The sequence below is a fragment of the Chiloscyllium plagiosum genome, unplaced genomic scaffold, assembly GCF_037043375.1.
Source record: "Chiloscyllium plagiosum isolate Xiang-an unplaced genomic scaffold, Cpla_swu_hap1 HiC_scaffold_4, whole genome shotgun sequence".
Classification (NCBI taxonomy): domain Eukaryota; kingdom Metazoa; phylum Chordata; class Chondrichthyes; order Orectolobiformes; family Hemiscylliidae; genus Chiloscyllium; species Chiloscyllium plagiosum.
Window position 1 is genome coordinate 4684391 of NW_028270142.1, and position 20779 is coordinate 4705169.

Genomic DNA, 20779 nt, shown 5'->3' on the forward strand with positions numbered 1-20779 from the left:
GCAAATCAGTGTCCACCTGTACTCTACTTTCTTAAATCAATTGAAATTTTACAACGTTAATTTTAATCCCAACAGAAATAATATTGTTCCATATTGTTATGGACCAGGCCAGACACCTCAAAACACTTCAAGAAGATAGCCCAGACCCTAACTTTGTTATTTGATTTAAGCAAGTGTACAGTGGATATTCCATGCTAACAGAATGAGCAGCCTTGTCACAATATGAAAAGGGAAATTTTATTGCATGTTTTTTATTGAATCTTTATAATCCCTACAGTGTGGAAGCAGGCCATTGGGCCCATCATGTCCGCACTGATTTTCCAAAGAGCATCCCATCCTGACCTGTAACCCTGCATTCCCCATGGCTAATCCACCCTAACCTGCACATCTTTGGATTGTGAGATGGAACTGGAGCACCCGGTGGAAACCCACACAGACACGGGAAGAACATGCAAACTCCACACAGATAGTCTCCAGAGGATGAATCAAACCCAGGTCCTTGGCGCTGTGAGGAAGCAGTGCCAACCACTGAGCCACTGTGCCACTCTCCAATGCTACTTCCATACAATACTGTGAGGCACATTGTGACTCTGATATTTGTGGAACTTAACTAGGTCATGCTGTGAATGATAATGTTAAGTGGAAATATTTGCATTGGTATAGCATCTAGCTAGCTCAGACGGTTGAAGCATATTATTGATGGACAGTCGTGGAAATTTTACGAAGGTAACTTACATTTAATTGACTTAGAGGGGTCATTCTAATCCACCTTGCTTAGCAGGGATGGGAGTAGGGTGATACATTGTTAAAATTACATCAGAGTAATCCCACTCCCAGAAGAAAAAATGCTGATGGAAATGAATGTAAAGACGATGTCACACTAGAGTTGTATTTTAAAGTATGCAAGATGAATTGGATCAGTTTGTGAGGTTGTGAGTTTTACTAGTTTTCATTAGCCTGGCCTCCATTTTAATTGTGCAGTTTTGTTTTACTTGGCTAACATACTCACCAGAGATTGCTTCCTTTCTGAGATTTTTCACCTTGTGTATTGATGCCAATATTGCCATGGTTCAGATGGAGAAGAGGTAGTTTTTATTTTTAAATTTATTGTTGGGGTGTGGGCATCACTGGTCAGTCAGCATTTCCTGCCCAATCCTATTTGCCCAACCCTAGGCCATTTCAGAAGCATGTCAACCACATTGCTGTGGGTCTGGAGTCATGCGTAGGCTTGACCAGATCAGGCAGATTTCCTTCTCTGAAGGACATTATTGAGTCAGATGGGTTTTCCCTGACAATTGGAAATGGTTTCATGGTCATTAGTAGATTCTTAATTCCAGATTATTATTGGATTCAAATTCCGCCATCTACCATTAGCAGGATTTGAACCAGGGTCCCGAGAACATTCGCTGAGTTTCCTGGATTAACTGTCCAGTGATAGTACCATTAGGCCATTACTTCTCCTACACAATAGAATGAGCAGGAAGTGAGCCCAAATGAACTCAGCAGCTGAAGGGGTAGTTTGTAGGAAGTTTTATCCAGACCACCAAAGGTCAAAGATCCTTTTTCGGGTTGTATCAGGAGGCAAGTTATATATGACCCCTGTAACCTATTGGATCTGCTGCACTGGATGGTCAGTCTTTGCTTGTAGTTGATAAATATTCCATCTAATTTATAACTTCTTTCATTGCTTCTTCTGACATTGCATCAACCCAGGCTACAATCGGGGATATCTGTGTATCCCAGTTTGCAGTGCACAGCTACATTAAGCTGCTTCCCAATGACCTGTTCACCCATATTTTCCAAAATTTGATAGATGGAGTTTAATGTAGCTAAACAAGAGGATAACCATTTTGGTGGAAGGAATAGAAAGATAACTTAGAGATGTACAGCATGGAAACAGACCCTTCGGTCTAACCCGTCCATGTCGACCAGACACCCCAACTCAATCTAGTCCCACCTGCCAGCATCCGGCCCATATCCCTCCAAACCCTTCCTATTCATATACCCATCCAAATGCCTCTTAAATGTTGCAATTGTACCAGCCTCCACCACATCCTCTGGCAGCTCATTCCATACACGTACCACCCTCTGTGTGAAAAAGTTGCCCCTTAGGTCTCTTTTATATCTTTCCCCTCTCACCCTAAACCTGTGCCATCTAGTTCTGGACTCCCCGACCCCAAGGAAAAGACTTTGTCTATTTATCCTATCCATGCCCCTCATAATTTTGTAAACCTCTATAAGGTCGCCCCTCAGCCTCCGATGCTCCAGGGAAAACAGCCTCAGCCTGTTCAGCCTCTCCCTATAGCTCAAATCCTCCAACCCTGGCAACATCCTTGTAAATCTTTTCTGAACCCTTTCAAGTTTCACAACATCTTTCCGCTAGGAAGGAGATCAGAATTGCATGCAATATTCCAACAGTGGCCTAACCAATGTCCTGTACAGCTGCAATATGATCTCCCAACTCCTGTACTCAATACTCTGACCAATAAAGGAAAGCATACCAAACGCCTTCTTCATTATCCTATCTACCTGTGACTCCACTTTCAAGGAGTTATGAACCTGTACTCCAAGGTCTCTTTGTTCAGCAACACTCCCTAGGACCTTACCATTAAGTGTATACGTCCTGCTATGATTTGCTTTCCCAAAATGTATCACTTCAAATCTGAATTAAACTCCATCTGCCACTTCTCAGCCCATTGGCCCATCTGGTCAAGATCCTGTTGTAATCTGAGGTAACCCTCTTCGCTGTCCACTGCACCTCCAGTTTTGGTGTCATCTGCAATCTTACTAACTTATGTAAATGGTAAAAAATAGTGGACCCAGCACCGATCCTTGTGGTACTCCATTGGTCACAGGCCTCTAGTCTGAAAAACAACCCTCCACCACCACTCTCTGTCTTCTACCTTTGAGCCAGTTCTGTATCCAAATGGCTAGTTCTCCCTGTATTCCATGAGATCTAACCTTGCTAATCAGTCTCCCATAGGGAACCTTGTCGAACGCCTTACTGAAGTCCATATAGATCACATCTACTGCTCTGCCCTCATCTATCCTCTTTGTTACTTCTTCAAAAACCTCAGTCAAGTTTGTGCGACATGATTTCCCACGCACAAAGCCATGTTGACTATCCCGAATCAGTCCTTGCCTTTCCAAATACATGTACATCCTGTCCCTCAGGATTCCCTCCAACAACTTGCCCACCACCGAGGTTAGGCTCACTGGTCTATAGTTCCCTGGCTAGTCCTTACCAGCCTTCTTAAACAGTGGCACCACTTTGGCCAACCTCCAGTCTTCCGGCACCTCACCTGTGACTATCGATGATACAAATATCTCAGCAAGAGGCCCAACTTGTTATGCAAATAGAGAGAAACTTCGGAATGCTTCAATGCAAAGGGTTCTGGGTGTCATGTATGAATCACAGAAAGCTAGTATGTGGTACAGCAGGTAATAAGGAAGACAAGTGGAATTTTGGACTTAATTGCTAAAGGAAATGAATGTAAGAATAGGGTAGCATTGCTGCAGCTGTATTGAACTTGGATGTAATTATGGTTCCCTTATTTGGGATAGGATTTGGTTGTTACTGGAAATAGTTCTGATGAGGTTCACTTGATGATTCCAGAAGTGAGGTGTTTGACTTATGAAGTGAGAATGAGCAGTTTAGACCTGGACTTACTGAAGTCAGCTGAATATCTCTGAAGAATTTATTTTACAGGATTATACAACCAATGAGATTTGCATATCACCATGTTTGAGAAATGGGCCTGAAGTCAGGCAACACAGGTAATATTCCTTTCATATTCTGTTTGTTTCTTCATACAATTCCAACGTACAATGTGGACTGAAACTGTAAGGAGACTAGAGAGCGAGAGGAATGACCACATCGAACAAAATGATAGGAAGGAAAACAATTGGTAAAAATAAGTGAGCGATCCAAGCTGATTGTATATTTAAAGTCAGTGTTTTGAGCCAGGATTTATATTCATTCAAATCTGCAGCAAAATACATTTTGATAAAGTGTAAGAATCGATCAATCGTGAGACTAAATAACGTTATATTGTACTTATTCATTGGCTGCAAATAATGTGCTCCTCAAAGTGCCTACTTAGGTTGAGTTTGCTTTGAATGTCACCATAGATAATGAATTAATAGCCATAGAGTAATAGGGCACAGAAATGGACGCTTTGGTCCAACTCTTGCATGTCAATCATAATCCCAGACAAAACTAATCCCACCTGCTTGAGCTTGACCCAAATCCCTCCAAACATTCCTTATTCACGTTCTTATCCAAAAAACGTTGTAACTGGACCCACATCCACCACTGCCCCTGGACGTTTATTCCACATACAAGCCACTTGCTGAAACCAGGAAAGAGTTTTAGGATCTCTACAATGTAGAAACAGGCCCTTTGGCCCAACAAGTCCACACTGACCCTCCGAAGAGCAACCCACCCCACCATCCTATACTTCTCAAAGATCCATCCCACCCTGGCAATGTTTTTCTACAGTTGAAACTTTATTGCTGGAACAGCACAGCAGGTCAGGCAGCATCCAGGGAACAGGAGATTCGACGTTTCGGGCATAGGCCCTTCTTCGGCCTGTGCCCGAAACGTCGAATCTCCTGTTCCCTGGATGCTGCCTGACCTGCTGTGCTGTTCCAGCAATAAAGTTTCAACTTTGATCTCCAGCATCTGCAGACCTCACTTTCTCCTCGAATGTTTTTCTACAACCTCTACCATCGGGGAGAAGGCTCAGAAACTTGAACACACGCACCAGCCGGTTTCGTAACGATTTCTACCCGACTGATGTTAGAATACTGAATGGACTTACAAATTCTTAACATTCGCCTGTACCTGTGTTTTGCTTTTGCCACTGTTACCTATTATTTACTTAACTATGCAACTTAACTCTGTGAACTGTCTGTATTGCTCACAAGACAAAGCTTTTCATGGTGCATTAGTACACGTGACAATAAATTCAATTCAATTCAATTACCCCTGACTAATGCACCTAACCTATACATCCCTGAACACTATGGGCAATTTCACATGACCAACTCACCTGTTCTGCACATCTTTAGATTGTGGGAGGAAACCAGAGCATGAGAAGGAAACCCACGCAGACACGGGGAGAACGTGCAAACTCCACACACAGTTGCCCGAGGCTGGAATCGAACCCAGGTCCCTGGTACTATGAGGCAGCAGTGCTAACCACTGAGCCACCATGCTGCTTTGAAGAAAAAAAAAGCTGCTACTCATGACCTTTTTTAAAATTTTCTCCTCTCACCTTAAAAATATACCCCCTTGTCTTGAAATTCCCCCACCCTTATCTGTGTCCCTCATGACGGTCCAGTGAAAGAATCCCAGCTTATCCAGCTTTTCTTTATACTCAACCCCTCCATTCCCAGCAACATCCTGGTAAATCTCTTCTGAACCCTCTCCAGCCTCAATAATATCCTTCCTCTTACAGGGTGACCAGAACTGGACACAGTACTCCAGAAGAAGCCCCCTGTAAAACCTCAACATGACGTTTGATTGAAATTGAGATTGATAACAATTCTATTTCAAAGGCTAAAGACAGCACATCACTCAAAGAAAAACTGTATGAAAGGATTAGAGTTGCAATTGGTTTATTTGTAAGCCAACATCTAACTAGTTTCTGAGTTGAGGTTTGCTTCCTTTTGTGCTCCCAGATATTTAAATTCATAGCAAATCTTACTATTCATTTTTCAACAGCCATGTTATTAATTATTGTAAAATAAATGCTCAAAGAATTAGGTCACACTATGCAGAAGAACCTACTTTACTCTGTTATTATTCATTTATCATTCATTTTCAAAAGACCAAGGTCTTCTGCTTTCAGCGGTGTTGTGGAATTATAACCGATAGTGCAACATAATCAGGGCTCTCTTTAGGTAACGATTCATTCTTTTCACTGTATCTAAAATAGATTAAACATCTGAACTGAAGGATGTTGCAGGCCTGTTTCTAATATATCAAAATGAAAATATCAAATATATTTTTTCCCAGCAGTATAGTGAGCTGCTTCAAGCATACTGGGCTGAAGGGCTTATGCCCGAAACGTCGATTCTCCTGCTCCTTGGATGCTGCCTGACCTGCTGCGCTTTTCCAGCAACACATTTTCAGCTCTGATCTCCAGCATCTGCAGACCTCACTTTCTCTCTGAGGATCTTGCTTCAACAACATTGAAGAACAGAAGTAAAAATTAAAGCTCAATTACTAAATCTTGGAATAAGACAGGAAATAGAGATCAAATCAATCAGCAGCTTAACCCAAACAGCGAGTTAGTGTTTCAGTTAATTTTCTTTCCCTTTGCTGGGTCAGTGCTATCTTTAGTAAACCCTCTCTCCTGCTCGATTTTATTTATATGTAATCATCCTATTGTCTGTAACATTCCTTTTCAAAACACACCATTAATCTAGCACCAATTGACACTAAGTTAGCAATCTTACTCAGAAGTCACAGCATGGTAGGTGTACAATAGACACAGTAGAAGCTGTTGTTGTAATATATAGCCGACAATTTTACACTGTATCTAATCATGCCTTGACCTGACCGAATGATCCGTGCTCCATTTTCCAATGCTGATTCCTCCTAAAAAAAAAACTAAATTAGAATTGATAATCTTTTTAAACTTATGGGATAGGCTTTGAATACCAAAGGCTACTCTCCACAGTTAACCAGATTGATAGACTGGAAACTGTTCAAAGATGAAGGTTGTGAATTCTGCCTGACAGATCTATAGGCAGTCTTAAATATGACAGTGGGAACAAGCCTGTGGATCAGGGCATTGACTTAGTGGCCTGACACTTGTGTGTATTCTTACTGCAGACATGTGTAAGAAGATTAAAAATCACACAACACCAGGTTATAGTCCAATAGGTTTAATTGGAAGCACTAGCTTTCAGAGTGTTGCTCCTTCATCAAGGTGGTTGTGGAGTATATGACTAAGACACAGAATTTATAGCAAAGGTTTACAGCACGATGCAACTGAAATTATATATTGAAAAAAACCTGAGTTGTTTGTTAAGTCTCTCATCTTGTAGAATGACATGGTCATTCTAAAATCATGTGTAAGAAGAGACCTTCTTAAACTGTTGCTTTTCCCAAGGCCTGGAAAGCACTGTCACCTGTAGATTATCACAGAATGTTTGTCAAAATAAAGTCAGGAATACTCATTATGATTTTTCAATGGCTAAATCATTTATTGCCCATCCCTAGTTGCCCCTTGAGAAGGTGGGGGTGAACTGCCTTCTTAAACCACTGCAGTCCATGTGCTGTGGGTTGACCACAATGCTCTTAGAGAAGGAATTCCAGGATTTTGACTCAGGAACAGTGATATATTTCCAAGTCAGGATGGTGAGCAGCTTCAAGGGGAACTTGCAAGAGGTGGCGTTCCCATATATCTGCTGCCCTTGTCCTTCTAAATGGAAGTGGTCGTGGGGTTTGGAAGGCGCTGTCTGAGGATCTTTGGTGAATTTCTGCAGTGCATCTTGGATGGTACACACTGCTGCCGAGCATCGGTGGTGGAGGGAGTGGATGTTTGTGGATGTGGTGCCATTCAAGCGGGGACTGCTTTGTCCTGGATGGTGTTGAGCTTCTTGAGTGTTGTTGGGGCTGCACCCATCCAGGGAGTATTCCCTCACACTCCTGACTTGTGCCTTGGAGATGGTGGAAAGGCTTTGGGGAGTCAGGAGGTGGCCAGAACTGCTAACAACACTCAGTTTGTGCCTAATTAGATTTTATACAGCTGCAGCATAATCTTCTTATTCTAATATTTTAGTGTAAAGGGATTGAGCAAATTAATACAAACATTAATATGTAAATGAAAGTATTAGCCATTACTTTTGAATAGGTGCCAAGTTGCACCATACAAGGGCCTTAGTGGGTAGCTAAGTAATTTGTGACAGAAGCCAGATGGAAGAACTACTTTGAACCAGAAGAATTCAAGGAAGAAACAATTTAAGCAAAATTAATGTTCTCTGGACATATATGAACAGGGACAGGCAGTCCCTCATAGCCAAAGAGAATTAGGAGAAAGTGAGGACTGCAGATGCTGGAGATCAGAGTTGAGAGTGTGATGCCTGATTCCTAATGAAGGCCTTATGTCCAAAACATCGATCCTCCTGCTCCTCGGCTGCTGCCTGACCTACTGTGCTTTTCCAGCACCACACTCTCAACAACTGCCGAGAATTATAAGGCAGCGCAGATAGATTAAAAAATCAAGTTGTAAGTTTGCTCACTGAGCTGGTGGATTTGTTCTCAGCGAGGTAACAGCATCATCAGTGAGCCTCCGATGAAGGGCTGGTATTCTGTCCCACTTGCTATTTTTATGTCTTGGTCTGTTGATATCACTTCTGGTTCTTTTTCTGAGAGGTTGGTAAATGGGGTCCAAATCGATGGGTTTGTTAATGGAGTTCTGGTTTGAATGCCAGGCCTCTAGTAATTCCTGTGCGTGTCTTTGTTTTACCCGTCCCTGGATGGATGTATTGTTCCAGTCGAACTGGTGTCCCTCTTCCTCTGTGAGAATGGATACTAGTGATAGTTGGTCATGTCTTTTAATGGCTAGTTGATGCTCATGCATCTAGGTGGCTAGTTTTCTCACCGTCTGTCCAATATAATATTTGTTGCAGTCCTTGCAGGGTGTTTTGTTTATGACGTTCATTCTGCTGGTTGTTGGTACAGGGTCTTTTTAGATCCATCAGGAGCTGTTTCAGTGTGGTGGTAGGTTTATGGGCTACCATGATGTCTAGGGGCTGGAGTATTCTGGTCGTCATCTCCCAGATGTATGGCGAGATGGCTAGAGTCTCTGCTATGACCTATTGTCATGAAAGATGTGAAAAGATTGTAAGTTTATTTCTTATATTACAGAAAAAAATCTGGAAATCATTTTCGATTTTCTGAAGAAAACGGTCATTACATTGTAAATGACTATACATGTAGAAGCAAGTAATTAAGCAGTTTGATTTATGTGTTTTCTAAATCTGCTTTGAAAAATAGATTTTATTTTACTGCTGCTTTAATGCACTTTGATGCAGTTCTGCCATCTACTGGCTTAGTGCACCATCTGCCAGTAATTCACAGTAACTCGTGACATTCATTGAATGGACAAAGTTAGAAGTAACTTCACCTCACGAAGGGCCAGCGCTCCAAAAGTTTGTGATGTCAAATAAATTTGAACTGTAACCTAATGTTGTGTGACTTCTGACTTTGTCCATCCCAGTCTAACACCAGCCTCTCTGCATCACTGAATGGAGACATGATATACATGAACTTTCATTTCCTGCTTTGAAATGTATTAAAACTTTACAGTTTATAATTTGGGAGTGGATAATAGGAGTGAGGCAGAGGAGGTGGGGGGGAGGTTGTTGAGAGGTAGGTTTGAGAGGATGAAATATGAGGGAGAGAGCAAGGTGGAAGTGGGAAGTGAGTGTTGGAGAAGGAAGGAAACTAAAGAGGGTTTAACAGATTCAAGAAAGAAAAGGAATAAAGAGAGAATGGAAGAGTGAGGGCTCAGAATTGGGGGTTGGGAAATTATAGCTGGAAATGTGTTGCTGGAAAAGCGCAGCAGGTCAGGCAGCATCCAGGGAACAGGAGAATCGACGTTTCGGGCATAAGCCCTTCTTCAGAAGGTCCTGAAGAAGGGCTTATGCCCGAAAGGTCGATTCTCCTGTTCCCTGGATGCTGCCTGACCTGCTGCGCTTTTCCAACAACACATTTCCAGCTCTGATCTCCAGCATCTGCAGACCTCACTTTCTCCGGCTGGGAAATTATCCCAGACAGAATGTTTAGGAAAATTACCTCTGTTGGGGAATTGGGAAAGTACCTTTTCAATATTAATAAAAGATACTCTGTCCCAATTTTTTAAAAATTGAAAAGCTTTGATTGTTCATTTTTTGAAAGTTACCCATCCTTAAGAAATGATAGATCTGATATTTTAACAAGTGTCCTGAATTTCATTCTCCAGCACAGACAATGAGCATTAGATGCTAATTATAAACATTTACACATTTAATTGAAAACACATTGTAGGCAGATCAGATGTTGAATCAAATCTAGTGCTTATCTACAGATTTCAATATATCATATAGACAGAACGATTTGCATTAATATACTCGCTTTCAGTTCTACGTAATGTCCCAAAGATCTTCACAGCCACTGCATCACTCCTGAACTTGCTTCAGCTGTTATGAGTGAATTTTACGAATGTTCATCCTGTGAAACTCTCCATTCTTCCCATTTCATTGGGCTCTTAACATTTTATTTCCTTTTGGATGAATAGCATTCTGAATGTAGATCATTGATATTTCAAATTTAATGTTAATTTGCTATCTTTTATCAATTCTGCCTGCATCGTGCTAACATGTCCAGCATCAACTATCATTTATGTATCTAGAATGGTGGGGAAAGTCGGAGCAGTAGGGATCATTTCCCATTCAGGAAACTCTCGTCCAAATTGCAGCCGCACTGAGCACCTGCTGCCAAGTTCAGTACAACCTCAGCCGGGGCAAAGGTTATGGATCCCAGCGTGATGGAGTCAATTTACAAACAATCATTAATACAGAACTTGAGTAGAGATTTTAAAAAGACACATTTTCACAAAGGAAATTTATATATATATATACGGTATGAATGGATAGTGATGACTGGTTAGCAAGTGGACTCCAATTTGTAGAATTATTGCCTTGGAGAATGCACCAGTTAATTTTCGAGTCACAGAGTCCTACAGTAGGGAGACTGGCCCTTTGGCCCAAACTGGTCCATGCTGACCAAAACAGCAGCATCGAATAGCTGGCCTCACTGTCACTCAAACCTTTTGAACTACCTTACCCTTCGTGAAAATCTGGAGGCGGCTAAGCAAATTTCAGGATGAAATGTGACAGTTTTAGGCCCGTTAATGAGTTGGTATTTTTGGTGTTTCTTGCAAATTGCCCTGGTGAAAGTAAGATGAAAATGTTCAACAAAAAGTGACTTTTTTTTTCAGCAATTGCCTGACGTTAAACCAACATGCACCCTGCTCAATGTGCCTCTGATATGAAACAGAGGGATTACAGTGACCTTACACCAGCCTGGACAGCATCACCCTCTTATCTGAAGGAGATGAAAAAGCAAAATAAAACTCAATGATCAATTGTCTCCCAGACTCTGCAGAAGTACTGACTCTTCTGAGGATATTATTACAGGAACATTGGCAGTTTTCCAGTACTTTGCTCGAGGGGTCATTCTTGATGTCATAATACAGGCATTGAGAGTCAGCAAAGTATTGAACCATCACAGTTAACGGGATTGCTTTTCAAACTGATATCAATACATGTGCATGTTCCAGCAGCAGCCATTGTGTAGTAATTGAAGGAGGTTAGAAGGATTCCTGACTGATTTCCTTTATTCAACATAGTGTCATTGAGCTCATTCACTTTCATTTCTATACTGCCTTTCTAGCCTCTAGACATACTTCAAGGTTGTTTTCCAATGAAGTAAGAACTGGTATTTTTAAAATCCAATCACTGTCGTAATGTAAGCAATCATTCCTCACACGAGCATTTATTCTGTAACATTTCTGTTTAGTATGAACTCAGAACTAAATCATGCATTGCACTAACTCACTAAATGATTTGACATTTATAATCATATATTTAGTCAACATGGTTTCGTCAAGGGCAGGTCATGTCTCACAAACCTCAGGGTTTTTGGAGAAGGTGATCAAGTTTTTTGAGAAGGTGATCAAGCATGTAGATGAGGGTAGGGCAGTTGACGTAGTGTACATGGACTTCAGTAAAGCCTTTGATAAGGTTCCACATGGTAGGCTGTTGGAGAAAATGCAAAGGCATGGGATTGAGGGTGATTTAGCAGTTTGGATTAGAAACTGGCTTTCTGGAAGAAGGCAGCGAGTGGTGGTTGATGGAAAATATTCAGCCTGGAGTCCGGTTACTAGTGGTGTGCTACAAGGATCTGTTTTGGGACCATTACTGTTTGTCATTTTTATAAATAACTTAGGCCCAGACATAGGTGGATGGATTAGTAAATTTGCAGATGACACTAAAGTCGGTGGAGTAGTGGACAGTTTGAAACAATGTCACAGGTTGCAGGGGGACTTGGATAAACTGCAGAATTGGGCTGAGAGGTGGCAAATGGAGTTCAATGCATCTAAATGTGAGGTGATGCACTTTGGGAAGAATAACAGGAAAGCAGAGTACTGGGTCAATGGAAAGATTAGTGGATATGCAGAGGGATCTTGGAGTCCATGTACATAGATCCCTGAAAGTTGCCACCCAGGTTGATAGTGCTGTTAAGAAGGCATATGGTGTGTTAGGTTTTACTGGTAGAGAGATTGAGTTCTGGAGCCGTAATATCATGCTGCAACTGTACAAAACGATAGTGCGGCCTCACTTGGAATATCATGTACAGTTCTGGTTGACCCATTACAGGAAGGATGTGGAAGCATTGGAAAAGGTGCAGAGGAGATTTACCAGGATGTTGCCTGGTCTGGAGGCAAGGTCTTATGAGGAAAGGCTGAGAGACTTGGGTCTGTTCTCATTGGAGAGAAGAAGGCTAGGAGGGGATTTAATAGAGATATACAAGATGATCAGAGGATTAGATAGGGTAGACAGTGAAAGTCTTTGTCCTAGGATGATGACATCAGTTTGTATGAGAGGGCATAACTACAAATTGAGGGGTGATAGATTTAAGACAGATGTCAGAAGCAGATTCTTTACTCAGAGAGTGGTAAGGGTGTGGAATGCCCTGCCTGCCAACGTAGTTAACTCAGCCACATTAGGGTGATTTAAACAATCCTTGGATAAGCACATGGATGATGATGGGATAGTGTAGGGGGACAAGCTGAGAATAGTTCACAGGTTGGTGCAACATCGAGGGCCGAAGGGCCTATTCTGTGTGATATTGTTCTATGTTCTATGTTTACATTGATTTATCAACAGACACTTTATATAAACATATAAAATAATTATTTTCAACTTCTCTATGGTGAAAACACAGAGGCTATTAAAGTGCCAATCGCATAGTCTGAAAACAATAATGTTTATTTTGAAAAAAAAAAGCTAATTCTGAATTATTTTTCATCTGTTTCAGGTCGAAGTAAATGACAGACAATAAATTATCATGAATGACTAGGCTCCTGCTGAAGATGTATTTCAAACTACAGTTCCGAGTCAAGAGAAAGCATTATCAGGTGTGGGCACGTACACCCACAAAATAATTCACTTCTGACCAAAACTCAAGTCAAGGACTAATTTTTAGGCATTTCCAAGTCAATTATGAAATGTTACTTGGTTCTGCTTACTGACTGTTTCTTGTCCTATGCTGTACAATAACTGTATCTAATATGGAGCATCCAGTTAAAACACATATACTGAAGCAACCAATAAATTCAGTACAGTCAAGTGATTTGTTTCAGGTAAAATCCACTGTGAAACAGAAAACCATAAAACTGGACTTGTGCTGAAAGTGAATTTGATGGTAGCAACTGTTTCTCTGTAGCATATTTAAATGAGTCAGTTTTCAACTTGTACAAAAATGCCTTTTTTATGGATAATTAATTCTTAACACATTTGTAAGGTGATGTTAGCACCCCAGTATTTTGTAGTCTTGTGAATGTTACAAACATCTTATGGGCATCATCTTTTAGGCCAATCAATGGATTATAGGTTAGATGATTAAAAGAAATCTTTTATTCTTATTATTGCTGTGTTCCTCTCACTGAAGTAGTTGGAAACCTTGTTCATGTTCTTTTGTTCAGTAGAGCATGTGGCACGATTGTAATATCCACATTGATAAATCCAGTCTATTTCATTCCCCATTGTTTCACAGCCCATTGAAAATTGTCTTTATAGCCTTCACTTGGGGCACATTCACAGGCAGCATCTAAACTCCAAAGCCTAGATGTTTGGCTACACCTGAAAAAGAAGCGTGCAAGACCAGGGCTGCATGCATCTGCACACTTTGGCGCAGCAAGGAAAGGCTTCCCCCAACACCACACTCCCTGCATATCCAAGGCACGGCTCTCAGGGGAAATTCATAGTCCTGAAGAAAGGTTACACCCGAAACGTCAACATTTTGTGGGTGGCACGGTGGCACACTGGTTAGCACTGCTGCCTCATAGTGCCAGAGACCCAGGTTCAATTCCTGCCTCAGGCGACTGAGGCAGGAATGTGTGGAGTTTGCACATTCTCCCCGTGTCTGCGTGGGTTTCCTCTGGGTGCTCCAGTTTCCTCCCACAGTCCAAACTATGTGCAGGTTAGGTGAATTGGCTGAGCTAAATTCGTAGTGTTAGGTGAAGAGGTAAATGTAGGAGAATGGGGTCTGGGTGGGTTGCGCTTTGGCGGGTCGGTGTGGACTTGGGCTGAAGGGCATGTTTCCACACTGTAAGTAATCTAATCTCCACCTCCTGATGCTTGCTGTGTTCTTCCAGCCTCCTGCTTTGTCTATGTCAGGGGAGAGCTTTGCCTCTGCTTTAAAAACATTCAGATGGTGATTACAAGAACATGATACTGACATTGTTGGTGCATTAAGACAGAGAGGGATGGTCCTTGAAATTTGCTTAAATCGGTTGTTTTCTAGGAACTCTGGCAGAAACTGTTACTTGTGGTCAACAGTGCTCTTCCATTTTAATGCAGTATTCCAGTAGATTGAACCAAGACCAGGAATCAGGAAGTATACTGAGGCATGTGGAAGTTTTGTGATTGTATGTGATAATCCACTCAGTTCCCCACAGTACTTTAGCTCACCTGATCAGGCTGTGTCTGCAATTACTTCTGGGCGTGGATTACTGGCAGGAGCTATGAGTCATGCCTGAAGCCAATACCCCTTGAAGTCCAGTAACTCGCTTGAATTGGGAGCCAGGTAGAGAAAACAATAATAGTACAGGAGACTTGTACAGGATGGATGAATCGTAATGGCTGCCAACAGTATGGGTTGTAACTTGTATGATTTGCTGGCTGCGATAACAAAGAAACTGCATTTCCTGAAAATGAATCTGTTCCCTGTATTTGGGGAATGCAAGATGTTACCCTGAGCATGGAATTGAGTGACCCTGTTACAACAGTGGGTTGCACATTTTGCATTGAACTGCCATAACCTGGAACAATCCCTCGTGTAAACATTAATGACCACTGTGACCATAACTGTCGGAGGAACTGCTTTCCATGCCATGGTTGGAAGACTGAGACATGGCTACAGCAGATAACGCAACTCACTGATGCTGCCCTTGGTGAAAGACTGGCAACTTGAGGTGCTGCTGTTCAGTGATGTTGGATGAGAAGTGTCCAATAAAGATGCACTGTGTGGCTACTCTCCTACACTGTGTTCCCTTCCACATCGAAAGAATAAAATAAATTATCGCACACCATTAACACCAAGTTGTTCGCAGAAGCCAGAATCAAAACAGTAAGAAGCTTCAGCTATTAACTAGCGACACAAAAGGTCAAACCAGCATGTAACCCTCATGGAATCAATAAACCCATCAAGTAGCTCTCCAGTAAGCCCTTGATGACTACGCTATGATTTACCGGGGAGGTTCATCCCTAATGTGTAAGGTACAAACATATCATTCCATGTTCCTTAGGTATCGTCTTACATGATACAATGCAACTGAATAGCTAGGCGAGGAATTAGTTTGAAAAGGGCATTCATGTCCTAGGAATATTGTGGATATTACAGTCTAGAAACTACTTTTGGTGAAATTAGCAAACGAACAATAAATGTACAAGGGTGAGTTTCTCTGCTTATGTAACAGGGTGTGTATTAAATAAATGCCACTTATATAAACAATATTGTCTAGTCTGATTTATGGAGAATGGGAGAAAGGGACTAATTCAGGAAAAGGAAAACATTTACAAAGATTATTTAAACCATGAGTTCATCATTTTAAGGAATCAAACCCTGAACCAGTGATACATCTTTTATTGTATACAAAATTCCAAAATGATGGTGCATTTTATTCAGAATATAGAATTCAGATGAACTGAATTTCCTAGTATTGATCATTGCCTAAATTTTGCAGAGACAACAAAGGTATCCAACAGTTTAATTGAGACATATTTTTCTGGAAATGCTTTTTCCAGATAAGTTTTTTTTCCTAATGTACCTGGAAACACATCGCTAACAAAGTAGGCTAGTAACTCCTGAGGTACCCCATTCCTGACATTGCTCAAGATCAGAGAGCCTGAGACCCCTGTCCATGACTGATATCAATCCAGCAATTCCAGGATTTCATCCCTTTCTGTAATCCCAGCCATCTCTTGGCAATAGGAGAGGTGGTGAATAGATCTTCCCCAATCTCCAGATAATGAGGATTGCCTAAACTTCTCTGAAATCCAGCCCTGTGTCTACATAAGGAACTCACACTCACTGTCGGCTAGCACCTGTAATCTTGAGGCATTCTGAAAGGATCTGAAATAATACCAAGCATAGGAGGTTAATCCCAGAGAAGACCAATGCGCCTGAAGTAGTAAACTGTTGTCAGCTAAAGAAATAAGTTGTTCATGTTTTTGCAGCCTTGGTGCAGCAGGACATTGTTCAGATTCATTGGTCTTCCGTCAGCACTGGCACTGACCTCCCCAACATACAGATGGCACAGGTGTGCACTGTGCCCAAACTAAAATCTCACTTCTCTGAACCTCTGCTGGCAGAGCCCAATGCCCAACCTTTAGCGTTATCTCCTTTCACTGTGCTACGTCAAAACCAAACATTGCAACTGAATGACAAACTTCTTTTTACAATTATCTATACCAATGGATTTTAGAACAGCAGGCGGAAGAGTGGTGTCAGTTATGGGCTGGAATTTAAAGGTCTTTGAAGCTGCTATGTTTCTACTGATTACAAGTTGTAGCGTTACTAATGCAGCAATTACATGTGCACTGATGGTAGTCTTTAGATATTGAATTTCTTGCATTGATCTTATGAATAAAGCACATTTTGTGTAAATTTTTTAAGAATAATCTTGTATAAATAAGCACATTCGGGTGTATTGAGTGTGTTATTGATAGAAATATAGTGTAAACAATATTTACTTAATGAGTAAGTCCAATCTCCTGGGTTTCATGTTTTAAAAAAAGTATGAATGGTAAATATTTTGTGTTGTTAAAAATGATTAAATTGTACATTGGATTACATGCCAATTGTAAGTATTCCTTCTTTTCTAAACTTTCATTTCTAAAATTAGTTTTTATGAATAGAATTTTAAGTCAGTCTACAACTAGTATGAGGTGTATTTTTTGATATAGATACACATACACACTCTCCACTTGAAAACACTGCATTAGCTGTGACCTGCTTTGGGGCATTGAGCATGTTGGACTCTATGTAAAAGATGCTATAAAACGTATGTTTCTCCCCTCTTTTTTTGTTCAATTAAAGAAAGGAACATCTTATGATCGTTCTTGTCAATAGGTCAAAATCAATGTGATAGATATTGTACAAACTGCTTACAGAATTTGAATAATTTATTTAACAAAATTCAAGACTGAAAGAATGTCATGATTTGCAGGTGCCGATGTTGGACTGGGGTGTACAAATAGATGTGTAACATTTCCAAGATCCATTGAGCATTGCCTGAAAAATATATTGTGAATGTTAGCACAAATATGATGGGCCATATAGCCTCCATCTGTATCATAACAATTCTTGATTCTGCCTTTCATCAAAGAATAACTTGCAATGATTGTGATTCTTCTGAAAAGCACAAGTCCCTCTCCTCCTAAACCTGTGCACTGCACATTAATAAAAATGTATTGAACCAAAAATCAAAAGGCCAGACCCCACAGTTAAAAGAAAATTCAACAGGACGAGACAAAGTGAATACTTTGTACATATTCCTTGCACAGATTTCACAGGAGTCAGCCTGTTTATAAAATACTTTATTGAGATTTGTTACAAAGCTGTCAATTTCTTTCGTAGCCAACAATGTAATTACATTTACTTTATAAAGTAATTATTTTTGTCAAAAGTAATTTTCCTTATTAGGTTGAAAAAGACACTGTAATATCAATCATACTATCTTTGGGAAAAGTGGTGTCTTGCATTCGTCGCTTTACTTTCGGAGACTTACTGGAGAAGGCTGAGGATGCTACCAGAAAGGTAAAAAGGTCTCGAGCAAACTTCACCGTAGTAATACAGGTCGTTCTGTTATAATGCAAATTCACTGTAATGCGACTGACAAATTGGGGATGCTGTTTCTCTAGCGGAAACTTTTAAAACATGTGTTGGCTGTAACACAATTACATTGCCAACACTAAGTGCAGTTGTCAAACTGTGATTTTTCTATAACATGGGGCAAGCACAGGAGTGCAAACATCGCATCACAGAAGAATGGACTCATGGAAGTGTGCTGTTCCCCTCCAGTCTTTGCAAATTATTCACCATAACCTCACAAAATAAAAGCCCATCAATCAATCTCATTCTGAAAGCACGCTCAGAAGCTTACTCATCCATGGCTTGCACCACAATGAAATACTTAAGACTTGAAGTTTAGGCAACTTTAAAAAAAAACAATATTGACACACTCTACACTTTGAAGACAGTGCATTAGCTGTGACCTACTTTGGGACATAGAGCATGCAGAAGATACTATAAAATGTACGTTTCTCCTGCCTTTATTTCATTCAATTAAGAAAGGAACATCTTATTGTCCTTATCAATAGGTCAAGAACAATGGGATAGATATTGCTTACTGAATTTGAATCATTTATTTAACAAAAACTTCAAGACTGAAAGAATATGCGAGCGAGGTCCAACCTAATGGCACAATGCGTCTAGGGCATACAGATGGTGAATCCCCTTTCTGAAGTTCAATCAGAGGCATCTCTGTTTTACATGTTCATTCACAGGACAAAGACATCACTGGCTAGGCAGCGTTTATTGACCATCCCTAATTGACCATGGGGCAGTTAAGAGTCAATAACATTGCTGTGGGTCTGGAGTCAAGTTTAAGGATGGCAGATTTCCCTCCCTAAAGGACATTAGTGAACTAGAATTTTTTTAAAATGATAATCAACAGCAACGGTTGCCAATAAAAGCAGCTCTCTTTATTCCTGATTTTTACTGAATTCACATTTCACCATTGGCCATGCTGGGATTTGTACCTGGGTCCCCAGAACACTGGCCTGGGTTCTGGATTACTAAAACCAGTGACAGGAAGGCTCACTAACAAATGGATCTCAAAAAACCCAATAGGTCTGTCCTGACAGTGTCACCAGCTACAGAGCAACCAGCTTTGCAGCGACAGCTATAATTACCAGAATTGCTTGAATATCAGAAGTCTACCTGTCAGATCAAATCCATATTTAACCAGTAATTTTTAATTTCTAAATGATTGAATAATCGTATGCATTGAGCACTAAAATTAAAACAAAGACACAAAATTCTCCATTTGGTTTGCCAGAGCCCAACTCTAACTGAAGCGGGTGCCGTTAATTATATAAATTTGCTGGAAGCCAGAAACGTTCCCTGTGTAAACTGGCACATAGTTATAAATCAAAGCATTCTCTTCTTCCACTTCATCAGAAAAACGATGCCAATTCTTGCGAGCTGTAAAAGAAGAAAGTGATTGCATTCACGTTTTAGGGTTTCCAGCACTGGTCTTTGAGATCTGAGAGTTATGAACCAAACCTCCTTCCACTGACTCCATCTACACTTCCTGCTGCCTTGGGAAAGCAGCCAGCACAATCAAAGACCACTCCCACCCCGGCTATACTCTCTCCCACCCTCTTTCATCAGGCAGAAGATACAAACGTTTGTGTACAAGCAACGGAATCAAGAACAATTTCTTCCCTGCTCTTATCAAAATTTTGAATGAACCTCTTTAATGTTAATGTTGGTCTCTCTCTGCATTGTCTCAGTAGCTGTAACATTGTACCCTGCGCTCCATTCTGTTACCCTGATGCACTTCTACAGTACAATCTACTTGTAAAGTGGGTAAGACAATACTTTACACTGTACCTTGGTACACGTGGCAATAACAATTCAAATCAATTTGATGTCCCAATTCCACTTTCGCATTTCTCTTTAGATTTGGTCATGGATGAAATCCCCAAAGTTCCGTTATGACCAGGTGAGGAGTAAAAATGACTTACCCATTTCTCCGCTCTTTATTCAATACAATTCAATCCAGCACAGGAACAGACTCTTTGTGACCTCAACAAGTTATATTTTGAAAGATAACATTTTCCAATTCACCAACTTTTACTCTTGCACCATTGCAAGCATACAATCCAGGTGCATAACAGCCTGGTATGGCAACGGTTCAGCCCAGGACTGTAAGTGGCTACAGCGAGTTGTGAACTCAGCCCAGACCATCACAGAAATCAACCTTCCCTCCACTGACTCCATCTACTCTTCTTCTGCCACAGAGAGGCAACCAACATCATCAAAGACCCCTCCCACCCTGGTAATGCTCTCTTCCAACCTCTTCAGTCAGGCAGGAGACACAGAAGCTTGAACATAGTGCCAATAGATTCAAGAACAGCTTCTTCCCTGCCATTATTAGATTGATGAATGGACCTCTCCAACTTCAAATAATGTTGACCCTGCTTTGTGCACCTCCTGGGTAGTTACAATCTGTATGCCCCGCTCTGTCTAAGCACCCTATGTCCTTGTTTACTGTGATCTGCCTGTACTGCTCGCAAAACAAAACTTCTCACTGTACTTGGGTACATGTGGTGACTTTAAATCAAATGTTTGGATGTGTCTATGTTGTCTTTGTCAGAGAAACATTGAAATAGGATTCTTCTTAAGATTTAATTAAAAATGGAGTAG

At 40.9% G+C, this 20779-nt stretch overlaps 2 protein-coding genes across 3 annotated transcripts in view; one reads left to right on the forward strand and one right to left on the reverse strand.

Moving 5' to 3' along the window:
• Positions 1-16809, forward strand: part of LOC122549455 (sodium/potassium-transporting ATPase subunit beta-1-interacting protein 3-like) — a 480426-nt gene extending 463617 nt beyond the window's left edge. For both annotated transcript variants that reach the window (XM_043689301.2, XM_043689300.2), the window contains exon 6: positions 13100-16809. Coding sequence is in view for 1 of the 2 variants with exons in the window: in XM_043689300.2 (XP_043545235.2) it covers positions 13100-13113 (14 nt within the window). In the remaining variant the exon portion in view is untranslated. The remainder of the gene's footprint in view (positions 1-13099) is intronic.
• A 1059-nt stretch (positions 16810-17868) lies between these two features.
• The window catches only part of ggh (gamma-glutamyl hydrolase (conjugase, folylpolygammaglutamyl hydrolase)), a 40926-nt gene continuing 38015 nt past the window's right edge, over positions 17869-20779 (reverse strand). Inside the window, exon 9 of the mRNA XM_043689297.2 lies at positions 17869-19552. Coding sequence (XP_043545232.2) covers positions 19416-19552 — 137 coding nt within the window. The 3' untranslated portion in view covers positions 17869-19415. The remainder of the gene's footprint in view (positions 19553-20779) is intronic.